This window comes from Motacilla alba, chromosome 1, assembly GCF_015832195.1.
Source record: "Motacilla alba alba isolate MOTALB_02 chromosome 1, Motacilla_alba_V1.0_pri, whole genome shotgun sequence".
Lineage (NCBI taxonomy): Eukaryota > Metazoa > Chordata > Aves > Passeriformes > Motacillidae > Motacilla > Motacilla alba.
In genome coordinates, this window is record NC_052016.1 from 30,849,345 (window position 1) to 30,869,710 (window position 20,366).

The 20,366-nt window shown below is 46.4% G+C and overlaps 4 protein-coding genes across 7 annotated transcripts in view; 3 read left to right on the top strand and 1 right to left on the bottom strand.

The window, feature by feature from the left end:
• The first annotated feature begins 333 nt into the window (after nucleotides 1–333).
• On the top strand, nucleotides 334–9,578 carry GTPBP8 (GTP binding protein 8 (putative)). Of its 2 annotated transcripts, none has more exons than XM_038141542.1 (10): nucleotides 334–682; nucleotides 997–1,095; nucleotides 1,573–1,703; nucleotides 2,052–2,151; nucleotides 2,563–2,681; nucleotides 3,109–3,232; nucleotides 3,817–7,339; nucleotides 7,464–7,542; nucleotides 8,013–8,110; nucleotides 8,942–9,578. In XM_038141542.1, the coding sequence occupies exons 1-6, from the start codon at nucleotides 389–391 to the stop codon at nucleotides 3,191–3,193; spliced, it is 828 nt and encodes a 275-aa protein (XP_037997470.1). In that variant the 5' UTR covers nucleotides 334–388; the 3' UTR covers nucleotides 3,194–3,232; nucleotides 3,817–7,339; nucleotides 7,464–7,542; nucleotides 8,013–8,110; nucleotides 8,942–9,578. The 2 variants fall into 2 exon arrangements, with proteins under 2 accessions (XP_037997470.1, XP_037997463.1); XM_038141535.1 differs by having other exon boundaries at nucleotides 335–682; nucleotides 3,919–7,339.
• On the top strand, nucleotides 7,284–9,586 carry TAF13 (TATA-box binding protein associated factor 13). Its single transcript, XM_038141554.1, has 4 exons — nucleotides 7,284–7,339; nucleotides 7,464–7,542; nucleotides 8,013–8,110; nucleotides 8,942–9,586. Exons 1-4 carry the CDS (start codon nucleotides 7,313–7,315, stop codon nucleotides 9,110–9,112), a joined length of 375 nt encoding a protein of 124 aa, XP_037997482.1. The 5' UTR covers nucleotides 7,284–7,312; the 3' UTR covers nucleotides 9,113–9,586.
• Nucleotides 9,587–9,723: 137 nt separating this feature from the next.
• NEPRO (nucleolus and neural progenitor protein) lies at nucleotides 9,724–15,835 on the bottom strand. The gene is made up of 9 exons (XM_038141491.1): nucleotides 15,570–15,835; nucleotides 15,257–15,411; nucleotides 14,417–14,493; nucleotides 14,178–14,309; nucleotides 13,740–13,817; nucleotides 12,527–12,888; nucleotides 11,796–11,857; nucleotides 11,090–11,340; nucleotides 9,724–10,612 (listed from the first exon to the last, which is right to left on the bottom strand). The coding sequence occupies exons 1-9, from the start codon at nucleotides 15,721–15,723 to the stop codon at nucleotides 10,222–10,224; spliced, it is 1,662 nt and encodes a 553-aa protein (XP_037997419.1). The 5' UTR covers nucleotides 15,724–15,835; the 3' UTR covers nucleotides 9,724–10,221.
• A 418-nt stretch (nucleotides 15,836–16,253) lies between these two features.
• LOC119702863 (protein spire homolog 1-like) overlaps nucleotides 16,254–20,366 on the top strand; it is a 39,832-nt gene continuing 35,719 nt past the window's right edge. For 2 of the 3 annotated variants that reach the window (XM_038141515.1, XM_038141504.1), the window contains exons 1-5: nucleotides 16,254–16,385; nucleotides 18,012–18,043; nucleotides 18,492–18,656; nucleotides 19,411–19,536; nucleotides 19,823–19,888. In XM_038141515.1, coding sequence (XP_037997443.1) covers nucleotides 18,597–18,656; nucleotides 19,411–19,536; nucleotides 19,823–19,888 — 252 coding nt within the window. In that variant the 5' untranslated portion in view covers nucleotides 16,254–16,385; nucleotides 18,012–18,043; nucleotides 18,492–18,596. The other variant, XM_038141522.1, reaches the window with a different exon arrangement.

Genomic DNA, 20,366 nt, shown 5'->3' on the forward strand with positions numbered 1-20,366 from the left:
ATTAGGAACAGGTTCTTCATCCAGAGGGTGGCTGGGCCCTGAAACAGGCTCCCCAGGGAAGTGGTCACAGCCCCAAGCCTGGCAGAGTTCCGGAAGTGTTTGAACAACATTCTCAGGCACATGGTGTGATTTCGAGATGGTGCTGTGCAGGGCCAGGAGTTGGACTTGATGATCCTTGTGTGTCCCTTCCGACTCAGTATATTCTGTGATTCTACAAACAGCCGGGCCTGGGCAGCACCTGCGGCTCTCGGGGGTGGGTGCGGAGGGCGAGTGTACCGCCGTACGGGGCCCTGACAGCCCCCAGCCTGCTCCAGGCAGCCGCAGCACCGCCCCGTTGTCCCGCCCGCCGCCTTCCGGGGCCGGCCGGGTCCCGCCTGCAGTCGCTGGGATGCTGCTGCCCCGGGCGGGTAGTGCTGCGGGTCGGGTCTCGCCGCCGCTCGCCGCCCTGTCCCAGGTGCTGCGGCTGGAGCGGAGCCGCCGCACCGCGATCGTGTTCCCGCTGCAGAAGCTGGAGCGGTACCTGGCGCCCGGCACCGACACGGCGCCGTTCCGCCTCTTCCAGCCCGGGCTCGCCGCCCTGCAGCGCGCCGAGGCGTTCTTCAGGTCCGATCGCGGGCACCCCATCGACTACGTGAGCTCCGCTGTGCGCATGGACCATGCCCCGCCGCCGGCCCTGCCCGAGGTCAGGCGAGCGCTGTCCCCGCGCCCCTCGGCCGGGCTGTCCCAGGGCAGTGCCTTCCCCCCGCCCGGGTCACCCCGGGCTGGGCTCAGCTGCGGGGGTAAAGGGGTGGTGGAGTGGTTGTGCAGTTCTGTCAGAGCGCTGCGCAATATGTGGGACACTTACTGCTGCTTTTTACCAAATCGTTAATTTGTTGTTGTGGTTACCCGCTGTGCGGCTCGGCAGCCTGACATGGCCGTGGCTGGAAAGTGACCAAGACTGGCTGCAGCGAGAGCTGGGTAGGTGTAGATGAGCCTTCTCTGCCTCTCCCCCTGCAGGTGTGCTTCATCGGCCGAAGCAATGTGGGGAAATCCTCTTTAATCCGGGCCTTGTTTTCACTGGCTCCAGAAGTGGAAGTAAGAGTGTCAAAAACTCCGGTAAGTGACCTTTTATCTTCCCTTCCTTTGGGTCATAAGCTGGTACCAGTCCAGAGGATAGGGCTGAGAACGGTGGGAGGGAACAAGCTCTTGAGTAGCCTGAAATGACAGAAAGTGACAGCTCTGGTAGCCATCCTCATGGTTGGCACTGGCCTTGCTCTAGCCCAGGAAGAGGCAGAAGGAGCCCAGCCTAACTCTTCAGGCAGATGAAGGAGCTGCACAACCTGAGCACGTGTGCTGTAAAGGCCTTTGATAAGAACCAAGCTTAGAGATGTGCTAAGGTGTTTTTAGTCCATTTAATGATTAGAGCCGTGTAAGATTGCTACATGGGTAGGAGACTGGGCAGTTTAAAGCATTCTGGGGTGGGCAGGGGTCTGGTATAGAGATATTTTGCAGAGCACCTCCTAGTACACTGCTTAAAGCAGCTTTTTTAGAAACCACCCCTGTGCTTCATCTTGCCTCAAATCCTCTCTTCAGGGCCACACCAAGAAAATGAATTTCTTCAAAGTAGGGAAGTACTTTACTCTGGTGGATATGCCAGGATACGGCTATCGCGCCCCGCAGGACTTTGTTGAGATGGTGGAGGCCTATCTGCAGGAACGGCACAAGTAAGGGATCTACCTGTACCTCAGCACAGGGAAAACCAGACAGACACCCCTATACAGCGTCATGTAACAAGGGGAGAAAATGCAGAGGGGTAGCTGCTTCCATCCATTAGTTCTGACATCATTTCTCTGGAAGCTTCTGCCTTGTCACTCATTCATGCTCAGACAGGTCAAAACAGCAGGAAATATTGAGGTGCTGCTCCATGCTGACCCTCAGTTTCCATACATGGCTTTTCTTGGCTCTTCCTATCCCCAGATCCCATGTTACTTGTTTTTTTGCTTAAGAATTTGGAAGTAGCAGAGCAGGCACGAAATAATGGTGACTATTACTGTTGCTTGTATTTCTGGCAGCTTGAAGAGGACTTTCCTATTAGTTGATGGTGTAGTTGGACTCCAGAAAACAGATCATATTGCAGTAGAGATGCTGGAAGAGTTTGGGATTCCTTATGTGGTAGGTAATGCTTCATTCTTGGGTTGGTTATAAGGTGTGGGTAATCTAGAAAGGTACCCCCCCCGAGCTTATGCAAGTTGACCTATCTAAGCAGTAGCCCTTTATTGTTAATAAAATAGGTGCATAATGTCTTGAGGGAGACAAATGGGATTTAAGAGGGATTTTTATGTGATTTATTAAATAGATTGGTTTTTTTTCAGTGCTCAGCTTGAGCAGCTTGAAAAGGAGTGCTCCTTATGCAGGCCATAGTTTTGGTGAACAGTGTTAGACTATTTTTTCCCCTAGATATGACGAGAGCTTTCAAACTGCTTTGTAAGATGGTCTAGGATTCTTTTCTTAACAGATGTTCCAGCTTAACAGCAAAATAATCTTACTTTCTTCTCTGAATCCTCCCTTTCTGGATCCATGCAGATGGTGTTAACAAAAATTGACCGAGCTTCCAGGGGATTATTGTTAAAGAATGTACTGGAGATCCAGGAGTTTGTAAAGGAGAGCACTCAGGGATGCTTTCCTCAGCTGTTCCTGGTCAGGTAAAGTTCCTCTCCACTGCTGCTGTTGCCTTTCTGGTGATGAGTTCAGTAGGGTCTGTCTGCTCTCGAGGCAGCACCTCTCTGTGCTCCAAGGATAGTGGGTGGGCTGCTGATGGGGAAATGTCCCTTCCCTTTTTTCCCCCTTCTCTGCAAGTGAGTGAAGTTTGTTTCCAAGGGTCCTTCTTCCATTGGCCTTTCTCAAAGCAGGGCAGCAGTTCCTGTGCTGCATGGTAGCAGGCTTTCCCATTTTATTTGGAGTTCTGGTAACAGTAAGAGCTGCAATTGTTGGATTACATAGCCAAAGTGCAGGCTTTTCCCAAGGTGTACTCTGAGACATGTAACTGAGCACAACCAGTGGCTGTTTGCCTTTATTAATCCAAGACACATCAATATGTGGCACTGAACATCTATGCCTCTGTTTCCACAGTTCTGTGGAGTTCTCGGGGGTTCACTTGCTCAGGTGTTTTGTAGCCCATGTAACTGGAAACCTGCTCACTGTAGAGGCCAGCTGAAAAGTCCTGCTGATCTGCTTGGCTCATCAGGAACAAAAGGTACCAAAACCAGAGGTCTGGGGTTTTTGTTGCAAATAACCCAAGTTACTATATGGTATTTTTGAATAAATTATTATTTATAAAGGTAAATTATTTCTTTACTAGGTTCATCAGTTCAAGAAGTTTGCAGTGTGAATTAATCCAGGTTATTATAAAACCTACATGATTGTGCTAAGGAGAAAAAAAAGTAGGTAACTTCCATAGAGAAGGGAAGGAAATACAGCATTTCTTCTACCTACACTGAAATGTTCAAAAATCTATTACTCCATGCCTAACCTCTGCTAGATTTAGGATACTAGAGCAGTCAGTAATATCATTAATAAAGAGGCATTTATTCTAGGAAGGAAAAACTACAGCCCTAACATTAACCAAACTTTATTGCCCACTTGAACTGTATGATACACAGAGGTTTACTTCTCTTAGCTGGGGTTAGGGTTAGGATAGCAGAAGCCAAAAACTACCTCCTGTGCAACCTACCTGCTCTAAGGCTATGCAGAGTGGTAATAGCCAAACTGTTATCTATGAAGGTGTGTTTAATGTCTTGTATATTTTACTTTTGTAACTCTGCTGTGTCCTGTGTTCAGTAAGTGCAGCAGGATAGCAAGCCTTGCTTGCAGACATTGAGTTGTCCCTGTTCCACAAGGATGAAGGAAAGAACACATCTTTTATGGAATCTGCTTTTCCAGGAGTGTTGGCTTGAAACAGAGTGGAATAAAAGACTGACATCTAGAGGAGCCCTGTCCTGCACACTGTCATGAGTCAGTGCTGCATCAACCTTCTGTTTTGAGCTCCAGCATGAATTTCTGCCGCTGCACGTGGATGAATTGCCAGATCTGAGGCACACCAGCCATGATCTGTATCGGCTCTACCCTGGCAGCTGATGCACAACACTGATGTGTCCCGTACACTTCAGGGGAACTGCTTCCCACAGCAGCTGTGTCTAAGAGCACTTGAAACTGTCCAGTTACAAGGCAGAACTGGACAAAAGGACAGTCATCAATAGCAGCACTCATACAGAAGAACTTAGTCTGAAGCTATGAAGTGCCTGTATCAAACCCTGGCACTCAGTCTTTGCCATGTCTTAACGTGGCCAAATGTGGTTATGCAGTTGTCAGAGTTACTTGCATTTAGTGTGTAAACCTCAAGAAAGGTAAGTTCTTTTCTAAACCACTCTGACAGTGCAAAAGGACTAGAAATAGCACTTTCTTTCACTATGCAGTTTCTTGTAACACACTAGACATGAGACAAGATCACATGTAAGAAGAGCAGCATGTGACGAATGCAGTAAATGTGGCTCTCTAGCATCTGCATCTTAGTGATCAAACCTGTAGTTCTGTTAATATTTTATCTCTAATCCCAAAATGCTTCAGGGCAAACCAGCCCAAGGGATGCATGATCCTAGAAATGCAGTAGTAGCTATACAGATGGAACAGATCATTTACAGTGAACACTTCAGGAAGAGCCTTTTTGTAGTATCTTTAAACCAGGATCTTCCAGACACATCAATCTTTTCAAGGCTGTAATTTTCAGGGCCTCAGCCTTGACTGAAGAGCCCCTGAAAATAACCCCAAATATATAAAAAAGTGCACTTCTGGTTTTAGTCCCTTCTCAGAACAAAATCTCTTGGAGTGTGCTATGTCCTGACTCGGCGACAACAGGGGTGTGACAGATGCCCTTGCAAGCTCTGCAGATCCCAGCTAGCAGTGATGGTCCAGCACAGGAACAGAGAAACAGCAACACAGCTCTTGGGGTGGAACCGGGGTAGTTTTATATGAAGGTAGATTTCCCTGACTCTAGCACTTCAAAGCACCGGAGACCTAACTCCCACTTAACAGGAGTTTTTATAATATTTCTCGGGAGGAGGGGTTTAAGATAACAAACCAATAGGAGTATGGTTAGGGAGGGGTCTAAGGTGGGATATTTTATACTTAAAGCAGAAGCATTAGGGAGGGGAATAACTTAAGGAAACCAATAGGGTTCTAAAGGGTACAAAATTGACAGGAAACTTTCTGGAAGAGAGGGCAGGTTCGGGGAAGGATTGACATCTAGTGGGAGGAGGAGCAAGGAAGGTTCTGGGGAAAAGGGTAGGGATAGGAGGGATTGACAACTGGGAAGGGGAGGGGTTTGAAACTTGGCAGGGAGTGGCTGGGTAACAGACAGGAGGACTGACAACCGAATAACCATGAGGAGCAAGTCTAATTTCAGAAACATGGGATACAAAAGGAGGAGCCTGCGCCACTCCAAAAGACAGGGGGAGGACACTACAAAGGGATTGTAAAATCACAAACAGTGGGACTGACACTAAAACCTAAAGAAAACACACTGCAACAAAAACCCCCTTATGTTTCATTACAACCCCTTACAGTGCTAAGAAGTCTTTTACTAACCACTTAAATACGTCCAGTTAATCCATTTGTACAAACAAACTGGATGTGTGTGCATGGAACATTAGTTACCATCTTCTCCAGAAGAACCAGTTTAACCCCTGGACACATCTTGGTTTTATTCAGAAGTGCTTCAGATACTAGAATAACTCCTGCATTTTGCTCAGCCATTTGCAGGAGTGAATACTACAGTTTGATTCCTGAGTGTGACAGTGCCCCTGTGACAAAACAGTAAATAAAATCAAGTCTTCTCCCTAAACAGTAAAACTTGGACTTAAGTGCCTTTGTGGAAACAGGCTTTGGGTAAGCAGGTGTCTTGACACACTACTGGACATATTTTTGCCAGGTTCTTAAGGAGCCAGATGAGTTGCAGAGTGAGGAGTTGCACTTTTTCAGGCCAGGGACACAAAAGATCTCCCTTTCTTTCCCCCTCATTGATGACTGGTGGGTGGGCCTGGCAGCACACTGATACAATAGAGCTCATTTCAGTTTTAAATTCGAGTGTCTTTAGTTGTTTGCAGTGCATAAGCTTTACTTAAGGCTCCTGTCGTTATGTGGTAAAGCTTTGCCTATTCTACAGCTGTTATTTAAAGAAATTATGTGTTCAGTATTAGCTTCCATGGAAAAGGATTTCACCTTGTGTATCTTCCTGGTCTTTCAGCAGTACGTTCTCCATTTTCTTCCTCTGTCTTGCATCTGGTCTGGTCGCCATAACCCTGACACTACAAAGGCAGTATTTTTGCAAGTGTGCAAAATGAGAACGTTGCAGTCTGAACAGGTGCACTAGTAGATCAATAAAAACTGGTTAAACAATCGAGCTCAGAGCATAGAAGCCAGTGGGTCATACTCCAGTCACATGGCAGTTAAAAGCAGAACACAGCAAAGGATGCATTCTGAAATGTGTCTGGAATGTGTCTAGTTTAACATCTTTATGAGTAATCTGAAGGAGGTGCATTGCTATCAAACGTGCCTAGGGCACAAAACTGTGGGGAACAGTGGACATGATCAAAGGCAGGGCTGGAGCAAAAGGGCTGACAGCAACTGTAGGAAATACAACAAGACTGGAGCACCTCCCCTACAAAGACAAGCTAGTAAGAGTCGGGTGCGATCCAGAAGGTGGAAACCTCATAGCAACCTTCCAGTATGGGAAGGGAGCCTAAAGAGAAGCCAGATGGGGTCCATCAGAAACTGTAGCGATAGGGCAAGGGGGAACGGGTACAAACTGAAAGAGGGGAAGTAACCTTGGACAACCTGGTCTCGTGGGAGGTGTCCGTGTCCACGGCAGGGGGACTGGGATTAGATGGTCCTTAAGGGCCTTTATTCCAACTCTTACATTCTATGATTCTGTGAACATGGGCACGTGTGCCTCGCTGAAGGGAAGGAAAAGACCTTGCCAACCGAACAAACCGACTGTGAAAAGCCACCCTTTCTGACCTCGTGGCTGACCCTCTTGCGAGCAGGGAGGTTAACAGACACCGCCCGAGCTCACTTTAAAACCACGCTATCCCGATCCGGCAATACAACAATGAATGTCATATCCAGGTTTGGGGAGGGGTACCAGCCCTACGCCACAGCACCGCGGCGGCGCCCTCCGCCCAGGCAGCCTCGCCAGCGCCGCCCACCCCGCCCGGGGAGGCTCGGCGGGGCCGCGGGGCGGGGCCGGGCCGTCGAAGCTGTTCCGGGCCGCCGGGCAGCCATGGCCGATGAGGAGGAGGATGTGCCGGTGAGTGGTGGAGAGGCTGCCCTTCCCGGGGATCCACAGCCCAGCCACGGACGGAGGAGCGGCGGGAAGGGGCCGGGGCCAGACGGGCGCTGACCGCGGCCTCCCCTCCGCTGTGCCCGTGTAGTTCGAAGAGGACGCGGAGGACGCCGGCGGGGGCCTGGACGGCGGACAGGGCAGGAGGAAGCGGCTGTTCTCTAAAGAGCGTAAGTCGGGCCGGGCCACAGAGCCCTGCCCTGCGCGGCCGGGTCACTCAGCTGAAATCCCGAGCCGACAGCTATGGGGTCTTAAAACTCACTTCTCCTTAGCAAAACAGCGAGTTTCATAGTGTGCCTTGCTGCAACTGCAGAAATCTGCCATGTAGACCCCCCTCAAAAATACTGCTGAGTGCATCCTCTGGACCTAGCGGTGCCCAAAGTCAGCTGCACTGTCACTATGCAGTGCTTTGCAGCCTAAATGAATATACAGAGAGCCTGTCCTCAGACGTGCTCTTCTTTATGTACAGCTCCTGTCCGTACAGGAGGGCTTCTGTTTATCTCCTGTATGTTTCCTCAAGATTTGTCTTGCCTGACAGACGAGAGTGCTGTCCTGGTGCAGGAAGGTGCAGGCTGGTGAGCTTTAGATGCATGCAGCACTGAATGGATGAAAGCCGCATACTGAGTGTTTCTTTGTGCAGTAAGGTGCATGATGTATGGATTCGGAGACGACCAGAACCCTTACACAGAATCAGTGGACATTCTTGAGGACCTGGTAATAGAGTTTATCACTGAAATGGTAAGTCAGCTCTAAGTGGCATGGTCAAAACATCCTCACCGAAACATCAGCTTTTTAAAGGTGAATACCTCTGACTTAAATACTGCATTATCCCAGGCCCCAAACTCATGGCATTAGTAGGAGAAACATGAACTTGGATTTTGTTTTCCCAAGATTGAAGCAAAAATTATGCACCTTGCTCCATGTGGATTTAGAACACAAGTCTTTAAAGAGCAGTTGAGATTAGTATTTTGGAAGGGGAAATACCCACCTGACTTTGGGGCTCACTGTGGCATCACTGTATGTGCAGCTGACAGAAAATGCGGCTCAGATTTGAAAGTCTGTCAGCTTTTTGTGTTTGCCCAGTGTCTGTACATGGATGGGAACTAGCTCTGCCCTACAAAAGGAATGCATTCTTGGGCCTGAGGCCATTTCTCTTCCAAACCTGGATACCATGTCTAAGTATCCACACATTCCCTTCTTTTGAAATGCTGGTCTTTCCTCTCCTTATCAAAATGCCCTACACTGTCCTCTGATACAGTTACCTCCAACTGCTTCCAAATCTTGCCTAATCTTCAGCCATTCTGCAGGCTGGGTGTCCTATGTGTAATCTGGCCTTTGTTTTGATACCATTATGTGATGTATATGTAGTGGTTATGTTTGGGGTGTAAGTGACCGTAGAGTAAGTCCATGGTTTACTGAGAAGTTCTCTTGTGACTAGGATGATGGTGCCCAGAAGATGAAATTGCTTACTTTTTTATTATAAAATGACAGGAACTAAAGTGGAATTGAGACTTTAAAAAAAGCACCGTGGCAAAGGAATACTGCTGACTTTTTTTTCCCCTCCAACAGACACACAAGGCCATGTCCATCGGGCGGCAGGGTCGGGTGCAGGTTGAGGACATTGTCTTTCTAATACGCAAGGACCCCCGGAAGTTTGCCAGAGTTAAAGACCTCCTAACTATGAATGAAGAACTGAAACGGGCCAGAAAGGCCTTTGATGAAGCAAACTATGGGTCTTGATTCTGTGCACAAGCTGTGCACTGGGGCATTATTTGGGTACCTGCTGTCCAGTAAGAAGGAAGATCATGCGTGTTGTTTGGAAGGGTTTTTTAGGATGGAGGTCACTGCTGGGATGTCTGCCCTCACTCCCAGTCTTTTCTGATAAATATTCAAGGAGCTGAAACATTACCTGATTGTATGTGGTATACTTAGGTATTTTTATACCATTTAATGAAATGAGAAAAAGAGCTCTAAAAATTCCTGCAATGGCAGGAGTCTGTTTTAAGTAGGCCTGTGTTGCATCAAGGGCTGATGATTCATGATCCTCTAAAATTGTTTCAGTTGTCACTGAAGTATTCCTGTGACAAGAAACCCTGAAAATGGATCTTGGTTATCTGTATAAAGACCTTAAGCCCAAACTACTATCAAAGTTGTGCTCTTTTGCTCTGTATATGCTTTTTGAATAAAACATATGTTTGTGCCCACATTTCATAACTAAATGTACATTGATCAGTTCATACAAGGCAGGTAATACAGGCCACAGCTGTGCTTTTCCCTACTTCTGAACAGTAGGAACAGCTATGGGGAGGTTTGTTCAGTTAACTCATTTCAGAACAAGCATAACAAATACTGAAACAGCAATAATACTGCACATCAAGGCTGTTCCCTCTACAAGCAGCACAGAAAAAAGGGTTCAAGGCTTGGAAAGGTGTTGGCAAGTCTTTTGTCCAAAGCAGCAGTAAGTGACAAGCTGCAGCCTTTCTGCCATGGATGGGAACTGTTTGCACTATGGATTTGACAGCAGCATTTAACATGTGGTCAGGCAATAGAGAGGGGACACTGATTAAGGGTAACAAAGTCACTATTCCTGGACAAGGGTAGGTAAAAGGACGGCAACTATTCAGTTATTTGAAACACCCTTAAAAGTATAAAAATCAGCCAATAAAAAGCAGCTGGTTTGCAAAAACATAATAAAATGGTTGTTCCTTTCTTAACAGAATTCACGATGTGAGTTACTGAGACACTATTAGGGTTCAGAGGGGTTTACTTAAAAAAAACCACAAAAAAAACCAAACCAACTAGAATGACTTGACCCCCCCCCCCCGCCCTTTCCTCCTTCAAGTCCAGGATCAGACACCTATTGCTGCAAAAATAGAATCAATATCTGTGTTCTCAGCAGCTTCTTTCCACACAGGGCCAGGGCTTCCTTCCAGCAGCAGCCGCTTAGGGGTCCCTGTTGTGCATAGTCTGACATGTCCTGTAACAATGCTGGAATGTTCTTCCTGACTCGGAGACCCATCTTGGTAAGCTGGGAGGATGACTGACGCACTTTTCCCACAGACCTCAAAAAGCTCAGGAGGCTTTTGCCCACCAGTCTTTGGAGCTGTCTTCAAGAGTGCAGATGATCTGATCCTCCTTCGGTAGAACTGGAGGTGCTGCCTTGGCCAGTGCGTGTGTTGTGACCCATACAGGAGGTATTTACGGACAGATGTTTTGACACAGCGCAGTTTTTTCTTCAAGCTTAAAGGGAGCAAAGTGCACAAAACAGAACTTTATCAGCTACTAAAGAGCCACTTCATTTGGAGTTTGGAGAGATTTCATTATTACCCGTCTCTATCATTTTCCTTATCATACCAAGGAAACAGAACAGCACCTTGCACAATAGTAGCCAAAGCAGTCTGAATGAACACAATCCTTGATTTGAGGCATCCAAATGCCTCATACATTTGTTACCATAGAACATGCAGATGACTTAAGTTGCATTTTCATCCTCCCTCCTAAGTACTGTACATTTGTTAGCCTTTTAAATCCTTTTTAAATCACAAGTAACTGAAGCTAAACAGAATGCCCATGGTCAGAGCACCCAGTAACCTGAACTAGTGATAGTGAGTTTTAAAAGAATGGCTTAGACCACTGTGTTTCACTATACTATAGCAAAATACATAATATTAAAATACAAGTGTTAGACTCAGAAATCCCACACCAAGGCAAAACTACCTGCATCCTCGAGCCTCCACATGGTGTAGCCGGTTGCTTTTCAACAACTTGTTACGCAGAAAATAAGCTTCTGATTTGAATTTGTTGGTTTTGCACCACAGAATAGCTTTTCTGAGTGCCTCTGACAGCTCCCCAAATGATGCAGCTGTTTGGACCATCTGTACAAGAGATCCAGTGTGCTGTGATTTTGGTATCTGAGATGAAAGTGGTGATGACTTTGCCTTAAAAGGTGTTGATGCAACGCTTACATCCTGAAACAAACAGTAACAGAAACACCGTTTTAAAAATATGATGTGTCTGATCCTTTCTGCTGGAAGGGAGCAGAACACAGGGACTTTTGTGAGAACATTCCTTATTTTCTATGGAGAAAAGGGAAGAGCAGTCTTGCTTTCTGGAATACAAAAAGAAGAGGCAGATATTTAGAATTTGTATTCCTGTCTACTGCTGACTTTGTGTCTGGTCATTTCACTTGACAAACGAACAAATGCTCAAATTCCTAAGCAGAAATAGGCAGTGGTTGATTTTCTGTGCAAAACTTCCACACTAACCTGAGCTGCTACACAAGCAAAAATAAGGCAGGAAAAGGGGACATTTTCAATCAAGGATATCATGTTTCAAGTGTTAGAGTCTTTAAAATATAAAAAAACTATTGTGTAAAAAAAAACCCAAACCACCAACCTAACATGTAAAACTATACCATACAAACCTCTTGTGTGGGATGTCTGGATGGCCTAAGCAAGCTCTTCACATCAAACCCTGGGTGTTTCCCTACAGAGAGAGAAGAGAGTTCCCATTACAACACTGAGATAGTTTTATTTCTTTGCATAGTGATGCCACAGAGCTTGCAGCAGGCTCACACCTGTACTCAACATTTCCAGGCAAACTCAAGGGGATTACAGTCGTTTTGCATTGCAGCTGACAAGGAATGAAGAACAAGCAGAGGTTTACAGATGGCTGCAAAGGAGAACTTAATGGATAAAAGCTTCACACAAACACATGGATGGCTGCAGTCACTGGCCATAGCCCTCACTGCAGAGGAAGATTTGGGCACAGTTCAGAACCAACAAGCACAGGATACTTGCATCCTGTACCTATAGCCTTATGTACTTTTGTATGGGCTACAGACAGTGCCCATAGCTTCTTAGCTATGCAAAAGCAGGAAAGTACAAATAACTACTTCCAGGACCTGTATACTGCATTCATTACCTGCTTCTCTCAAGGCTGTATCCTGTTTAACAGGAACAATCCCCAGAAATCATGATACTAACATTATCTACAGCTTTATAAAGGCAAGGGCACATGCAGTATTCTCTTCCAAGGAGAGGGAGTTTGTACGAGAACCACACTGTGGGCAGTAGAAGTGCTTGGCCCTGTTGGACAGAAGTTGCAGTCAGTCTCCAAGATGTCAGAAATCATTACATTGGCACAAGGCTTTACCTCTCCTGGCTGTGGGCACCACAACTGTCTCTCCAATGTCCACAGGGCACAGGATGCTATGGCTTTTTATAGCACTTGTACAGGTCTCAGATTTTCTCTTTTTCCCAACTTTTGATACTGCCTCTGCCATTACTGGGAAGAACTTCTTCATCCAGCTGGTAGATTTTTTTCTTGTAAGCATTTTAGCCTTTTGCTTCTCTGCCTCAGAAGATACATTAACTCCAAGGAAGTCGCCGATATCAGAAGGAAAGGTAAACCCCTTGATATAAGGGGTCTGTTGTGTCTCAGATACCAGATGAAGCATTGTTGACAAGGCACTGTACAAGGACATGAGGGTCTGCAATACACACCTGTACTGAATCCTGTAGACAAAGGACAAAAAGGAATGGAGTCTCCTCTACCAAAACATGAAGCTCACTGAAGAACTACCTTCAGCTCAACGGTCCTTTCCCTGTTTCCCCTCAGTACAAATTTATCTTTTTATACTCCATCACCCTGCTTTCCTTAAGTCTGAGCTTTAAGGAACTGTTCCAGATCAGAATGCAGGAGTGACTTGAAAATTCCTCATCAGGAGCCCCTCCACTTCCAGAGAGTTTTGCTGAGTGCCACACTTGGGACCCATCAGGTTCTTGGGTCACATGCAAGGTGCCATGAGGTCTTCCCACAAAAGCACCCTGCACCAACTCAGGCCTGATGCCATACAATTGCCTGCTCTACGTTTCCTGGAGTTAGAAGATTTCTTGTGCCACAGAAAGTTGTTCCAACAATATTGTTACTCCTTCAGCTACAGACAGTAGTTAATCTCCCAGACTGAGAGAAACCAGAACTAATTTCCCTAGAAAACTCAGTAGTATAATAGAACATGTTTAACCCAGCCTTTCCATTTCAGCATGAGGCAGGGACTTACTCCTTGCTGCACAGAGTGCCAGGTGTTTGTGGCAGGATGACACTAACGCTGTGATTTCATTAGAGGTACATACAGTTTGCTAAGATCCAAGAACAAAGCCTTCCATAAGAGTGTGTAAAAAGCTTCTCTCCACTTGTACAACTCTGCAGATGCTAGAATCAAGTCCAAAGGCATGAAGGGACCTCCCTTCTCCTACTCCCAACTGAAAAAAGCTCCCTTAGCAGCAAGGCCTAATTACAAGCCCTTCTCCCTGACAGGCACATCAAACAGACAGACACAAACAAGACCGACTTTTGAAACACAAACCAGAGCCGGCTCAGGAGCCCTGAAGCCACAGTATTCAGGAGTATGAATTCCTTCAAGCAGAGGTGTTTAACAGACAAGCTGAAGATTACAGCAGTTAAGGTTAAAAAATAAACAGCATGTAATGAGACTTGCTGAACACATCAACTAGAGGCAATTCACAAGGCAATATCCTGGAATAATCTGGGAGATGAGTATCCAAACTTTGTTTGGATACTGTTCTGGCTCAAGGCCAGAATAGCTGCTAGCTAAACAGCCTGAGGTTCCTACATAATAACTTGAAAAGAAGGTTTCTGGCTATCAAAGAGACTTTAAGTTGCACATATGAATTGCACAGTTGAGTCCATCAGCAATACAGGGCCTACACAAAAACTTGTTTTGGTCTCATGAGGTGCTACTGGTGAACTCTACGATAATGTTTTCGTGGTGAAAAAAGGATACAGAAAAGCTTTACAGCAACAATCCAGTAGACGAAGTATGAGCTTGCAGCCTCCCAATACCTTCAAAGCCACAGTTTCCAGCATAGGCTGGCTGGGAACCAAGCAGTCTGTGTAGGCTTTGGATGCATTTTTCCTGTGTTGATACGAGGATGAAGAGTTGGTTATGATCTAGCATCCTCTTCCTTTAGCTCTGCAGATTGAGTTAATGGATAGTACAAGATATGGGATCATGACACTTACTTGGGAATCAGTTTTACCAGAGTTTCCAGGCAGCCCACCAGATTAATTTTCCACAGGCGCTTCAAACATTGCTCTACCTAGGAGAAAAGAAAACTCCTTTGACTGGTATTTTGAGAGACTGGTCTAAGAACTGACACTACATTAAACTGTCACTATGTTATCAGTTTAACAGCCCACACTGGAGCTTTGTGTGATGGGATGTTCTGGGACATTTCTGATCTGCACTATGGTGAAAAACATCCCTTCATCACTCTGCTCTAAATATAGAATTAAGTGAAGGACTGGAGTAGGCCATGTTTAATTGGTGCTTCATGATTTCCCTGCTGTATACAAGGGCCTTTACTACTGGATGTCAAGAAAGAAAACACGTAAACAAATCAAGAAGGTAAGCACCATTTCTATTCCATTTCAAAACAGTTATTTGAAAATGTTGACAACCCCTTTCCTGGAAACTGGCAAGGTGCTCACTTTTCATCTTAAAAGAGAAAGTATCCAATAAGTAGGATAGGATTATTATTCCTCCCTCCCATCATTACAATTATTTGAGAATGATGTCCCTGTATTATTCATGTATACAAAGGTATGGAATTGTACCTATTTCAGGTCTCAACGTGAGTATCGGAGACCAGGGTAGGAAAACTGAAGTTGCACTTGCTGCACGGGGCCAAGAAAACAACCGGGCTCAACCGTGAGAGAACAAAAATGCACCTGCTCACAGACTTTTTCTGCACGATGTTCCGGGCGCCACGTGCTACTCAAAAGGCTTTTCGGGGAGTGGTGACTGGGGGCCGGGAGTGCCCAGCTGCCGGCTCCCTGCCGGCCGGCGGGGTTGGTGCTCACCTGCTGCAGGGCCAAGTAGGGCCGGTGCCGGAGCAGCCTGCTGTGGTACACGTAGAGCACGGCGCGCAGGACGCGTCCCTCGGCGGCCAGGCCCGGCCCCGACAGCCGCTTCCCGGCGATGTCGCACCGCCGCCGCAGCGCCGACAGCAACCTCACTGCGGGCGAGACCCGGGCACCGCCTCAGCGCCGGGCACCGGCACCAGCGCCCGCCTCAGCGCCGGCCACTCCTCCGGCTCCCACCGACCGACCACCCACCGCAAACACCCGGGAGCAGCTTCAAACACCCCCCAACCCCTCGGCACCGCGCCGGGACCTGCGGGGTGCTGGGCCGCCAGGGGCACCGTGGCGTTGTTCGCGGGCCAGGGCACGTCCAGCCGGTTCCAAGGCTCGTCCCGCCCGTCCCACGCCGCCATCGGCGCCGCCATCTTCCCGCTGCGCGCCGCGAGCCCCAGCGTGGGCGGCACCATCCGGGCGGGCCGGGGGGGAGAGTCGCGGGCCGGACCAAGTCACCCCGCGGGGGTGCGTCATGGCCCGGGCCCTGGCGCTGATGCACTGCCTTCCCAAATGCTATAAGCGAGAAGGGAAATAACTATAAATGATGAGTGTTATTCACACTTTCTAAACCTCGCAATTCTCCACTGTGTGCCTCGGGAGTTGTCGCCGTTGGGAGCCCGCGCAATGGCAGCAGAGAGGCGGTGCAGGTGTGGTCCTGAGGGTGGCCCCCAGTCCCCAGCCCTGCAGCTGTGCCCTCCCGTGTCGCACACAACTCTAAACGTGCTGAAAAAGAGGCGTGATCGGCTTCACACCAGGAGCAATTCATATCCGGACCACAGGATATAGTCTTAAGATGCACCAGGGAAGGTTCAGGTTGGACATTATGAAGAATTTATTCACAGAAAGGGTGATCAGACGTTGGAACAGAGTGCCCAGGGAAGTAATGGAGTCACCGTCCTTGGGGGTGTTTAAGGAAGGAGCAGACATGGTCCTCAGTGCCAGGGTGTAGCTGACACTGGTGTTCGATTACAGGTTGGACTCAATGATCTCAGAGATCTTTTCTTGCCCAACTGATCCTGTGATTCTGGGATATCGGCGTTCTGAGCAAGGAAGGGCCTTGCTGCCCATGTACCAGGTACCCTCCTGGCCATCCTGATCGCTCCATACTCACAGCCCCTACTGTTGGAATTCACAATGGGAGGGGGCCACTGCAGGTACCCTGTGGAGTTGGTTGCTGTATTTTATTAGTGCTGTTGGAATAGTTTCCTATCAAAATGATTTTTGTAGTGTTCTGAGTTCTCCTCCCTCAAGTACATGACATTTCCTGCCTCTTTCCCTCCCTGCCTGAAGTTGAATGTGTTCTTCTACTTGCAAACATTGGTGCAATTAATACATTTGTGAGAAACAAGGGAGATAAATTCAGCACAATTTTTGTATACTCTTACCTTCTCTTGATTCCATTTTGTTGTACACTTACTCTGTTCTTTTAAGAAATCTTGTAGAAGTACAGATAAAGTCATGTACCTTTAAAAAGACAGAGCAAAAGTTGGCATTAATGGTTGCACCTGTAGGGAAGAGAGATAAGAGCAAACCAAGAGCTAGAACCGATAAAAAGCTGCTGTGAAGACTTACCCAGCCTGGGGAAGGAAGTTTTAAGCTCCCTAGGCTGAAAGTGGAGGTTAGAGGTGAAAGGGAAAATGGAGCCTCCAGGGTGTGAGCAGAGGATTGCAAAGGTCTCTCTAGCTGAGCTTCTGAGGTGTTTTGGACATCCTTTAAGTGAGGAGCAAGCCTGGGCTATCTGCTTTCAGTGTTGCAGAAAAATAGAGCAGTTGGCCCACAGCCCACCATGCCATTCTGTGTTCATAAAGGGTTCTGAGAGCATCTTTATCCATGCTGATGGTACTGCTTCCTTTAAGGTCTACCACAAGTCTGGTAAGAGCATAGGTGCCTGCAGATGCCAAGGGTTTTTTTCCATAACAGGCTGCAATGTGAGCACAAAGTAGAGGATGTTTCTTTTCCTCTGCTTTTTTTTTTTTTGTTTTCCTTTCCCCCTCTCTTTTCTGTGTATGTTGTCATTAAGCTATTCTCCTGCCTTTACTTCATTTCAGAGGACTGTAGATGAGTGATAATACAGATGCATGACCTGATAAATTCTCTAATAGAGCTCTATTGAGTCATTTGGTTCTAGGGAATTGCTTTGATGAAAGCCTTATACCACTTATGTTATTTGAAATAAATAGTCTGAGACTTTGTTATATGTACTGCTCTGTTCATCTTCCAGCATATGGTTCCTTTGTTATGGTAACTCTCACAGCAGATTTATGATTGGTACTTTCTCTTTTTTTGGTCACTATGTGTAGCCCAGCAAGTGTTAATAACTCTGTGTTATGTAGGGTTGGGTTGGGCTGCAGCAGAGGTCAGTGCTAGGCTAACACTTCAGGGACTAGAATGGGTAGTAAAGAATAAAGATAAAGATCCTGTGCCTCCCCTGGAGGTTGGATGTCGATTAGCAAACAGCAAAATGCAGTAGGTGTTACTTTGGGCTAATGCTCACAATAACATGAGTCTCCCATGGTGTTTGTCAGGACTCCCCAAATACAGGCCTACTTTCCCCAGGTAGGACTGACTTTTAGTCAGAGAAGTTAGTTACCGTATTACAAACAATGTGTCCTGTTCCCCTCTCTTGAAAAGGGTTCTAAATGCTGTTTATCAATGCCTGTACAGCTGTCTTTCTCCCCTAATCCTTGTTTTTCCCTTTCAGATGTCGGCAGCATTCAGCAGTCAGAGGACAAGGTAAGCCTGTGTCTTAACCTTCATTGTGTGTGCAGATACAATCCTGTTGTAGTAGAAGGCCTGCTCAGGAGATGCAAATATCTTGGGAAATTATCAAGGTGCTTGAATTTGCTGTGGCCCATGAGAGTGACTCCCCTGCAACCTGGAAAAGGAAACAAAATGCTTGGACTGAACTCAAGTAAGACAATGGGGCTGGGAAACAGTGTGCACAGATGCTATCTACTATGGCATAGGCCACAGTCTTGTTGTCCTAGTGACATATGTCTTAGGGGTGTCAGTTAATGCCATTTAAAAACTTTAAACCAGCTTAAATGGGGGTATTTCTCATCCTGAGAGATGTGTTCAGTCCTCGGGAGCAGAGGAGTATGCACACATGGCTGGAAAATAAGAGCTGTGATGTTCTCCACAATACTTTGTGCTGTATTGCTTCCTTGGTCTCTGTCTGCAGCTGCTGGAGTACTTGGGAGGGGTGATCTATGAAGCCCTGGACTGGGGAATCGACAGCCAAGTGGAGCGAGAACTGAGCGATCCTTTGGAGAAACTGCTGTGCCTCATGTTGAAGCTGGATGACAAGGCAACAAAACCACCAGTCACCCTGCAGGATGTTATCAAGGTTTCCTTCTTCCCCCTTAGTAAATACAGCAGCTTTAGAGGAGTTGATGAAACAGTGCTGTTGACCAAGAGGCAAGACCATTTCTGGGAAGAAGCTGGGTGGGCTGTTGGAGGACAGAGAGGGAACATTAGCTTTCCCATCAGAGGGAAAAGGCAAAACCATTTAAGATACTTCTAAGTGCCCATGGAAAATAATTAAAAGGAAGACTGAGTATGGCTTTCCCACAGCTGTGTCTACAAAGTCCTTCTGTACACAGTCTCCAAATTCAATACCTAGAACACTATGGATATTGAAAAACTCCCTTTCCACAGTATTTGGCTTCTGCAAAGGCTGAGATTTGAATGTCTCAACTCAAATGGATATTTTTCTCTCAGCCATAATTTAAAGGTATGAGAGACTTCCCATCCCTCTGTCTGATCAGAACAGGGAAAAATAACAGGGCAGGTGACTCTATCTGCTGTGGGTTGTTGCTCTTTCAACTAGAGGCTTCCCCTTTCAGGTGCTTGTTTCAAAGCACACCTTATGGAAAACAAGATAAACAAATTACACAGCTACTTCCATTATTGTACATAAAAGATTGGCTATCTTCCTTCTTTGTTCCTTTGTATCTGCAATAGGAAAAAATATAAAGGGGCAGTGAAGAAGATGATTTTTAACCATGGATTGAGGAAACAGAATCTTGCTTTATTCCATTCTACCATGTTGTTTTTTTCAAAACTTCAAGATCTTTTTTAAATAGCTGCACTTCTTTCAGGCCTGTGAGGAGCACTTGTCCAGGCCTTCTGAGGCTATCAGCCATTATGAAATGACCTGTAAGAATCTGTTTACTGACTACATGGACCTACAGAAGCTTGTGACCATCATCCAGACCTCCAAAGAAGTACGTTTAGGATTATCTATTAGCTGCTATTTCTTGTACCTTCACACCCTCACCAAGTTCTAAAGTAACCTTCTCATTGCACTAGAAATGGAGCACCTGGATGAAGTTCTGTTTTCACAATGTGAATAGCTGCTTTCTCTGAACTGTTTTTATTTATTGTAGCATTTGAAAGTTTCAGTGTTTGGAGCTTCTTGGCTTTTCAGATAAATATTAGTAATTTATGCTGGATAGATAGGAAATCACTGAGGAGTGTAGAGTGATGACCTCATATGCTTGCTTTTCTCAGAGACTGAGAAAAATGGATGAGGAAGATTGGATGGAAAATCCCATTCAAAAGAAGAAAACCCATGGAGTAAGAGATTTATGTTTGTCATTATGGGGGAGTGGGGTTTTTTGGTCAGCATTGGCTCTCTGAGGCTTTCCATTGATTTTTCTATGAAAAATGGAGCGTGAACATAAATTGAACAACTTGCGTTGTTCAGGAGCCTGAGTAGTTAAGGACTTGTTTGCAAAACAAGCTGGGGAGTGAACTTGAAGTTAAACTATTTCATATGTCAACCTCACATTGGCTTTTATTCTACCCAAAGATTGTCTTTGTGGTACAACTCAAACCACTTCTAAAAATGAAGTTGGAGGCAGCCTTTGGAGTAAATGCCCACAAGTAGTTATGCAGGCTGTTTCTTCCCACAAATGAGCCCCAAATTCTAGCTCTTGGCGGGAACTGACACCTGCCAAAAGCAATCTGCTCCTTTCCCATAGCTGGACTGAAAACTCCTGGAAAACTCTTCTGTTGTTTATAGTCGTGGGGTGGACTAGTTCACTCTTACTAT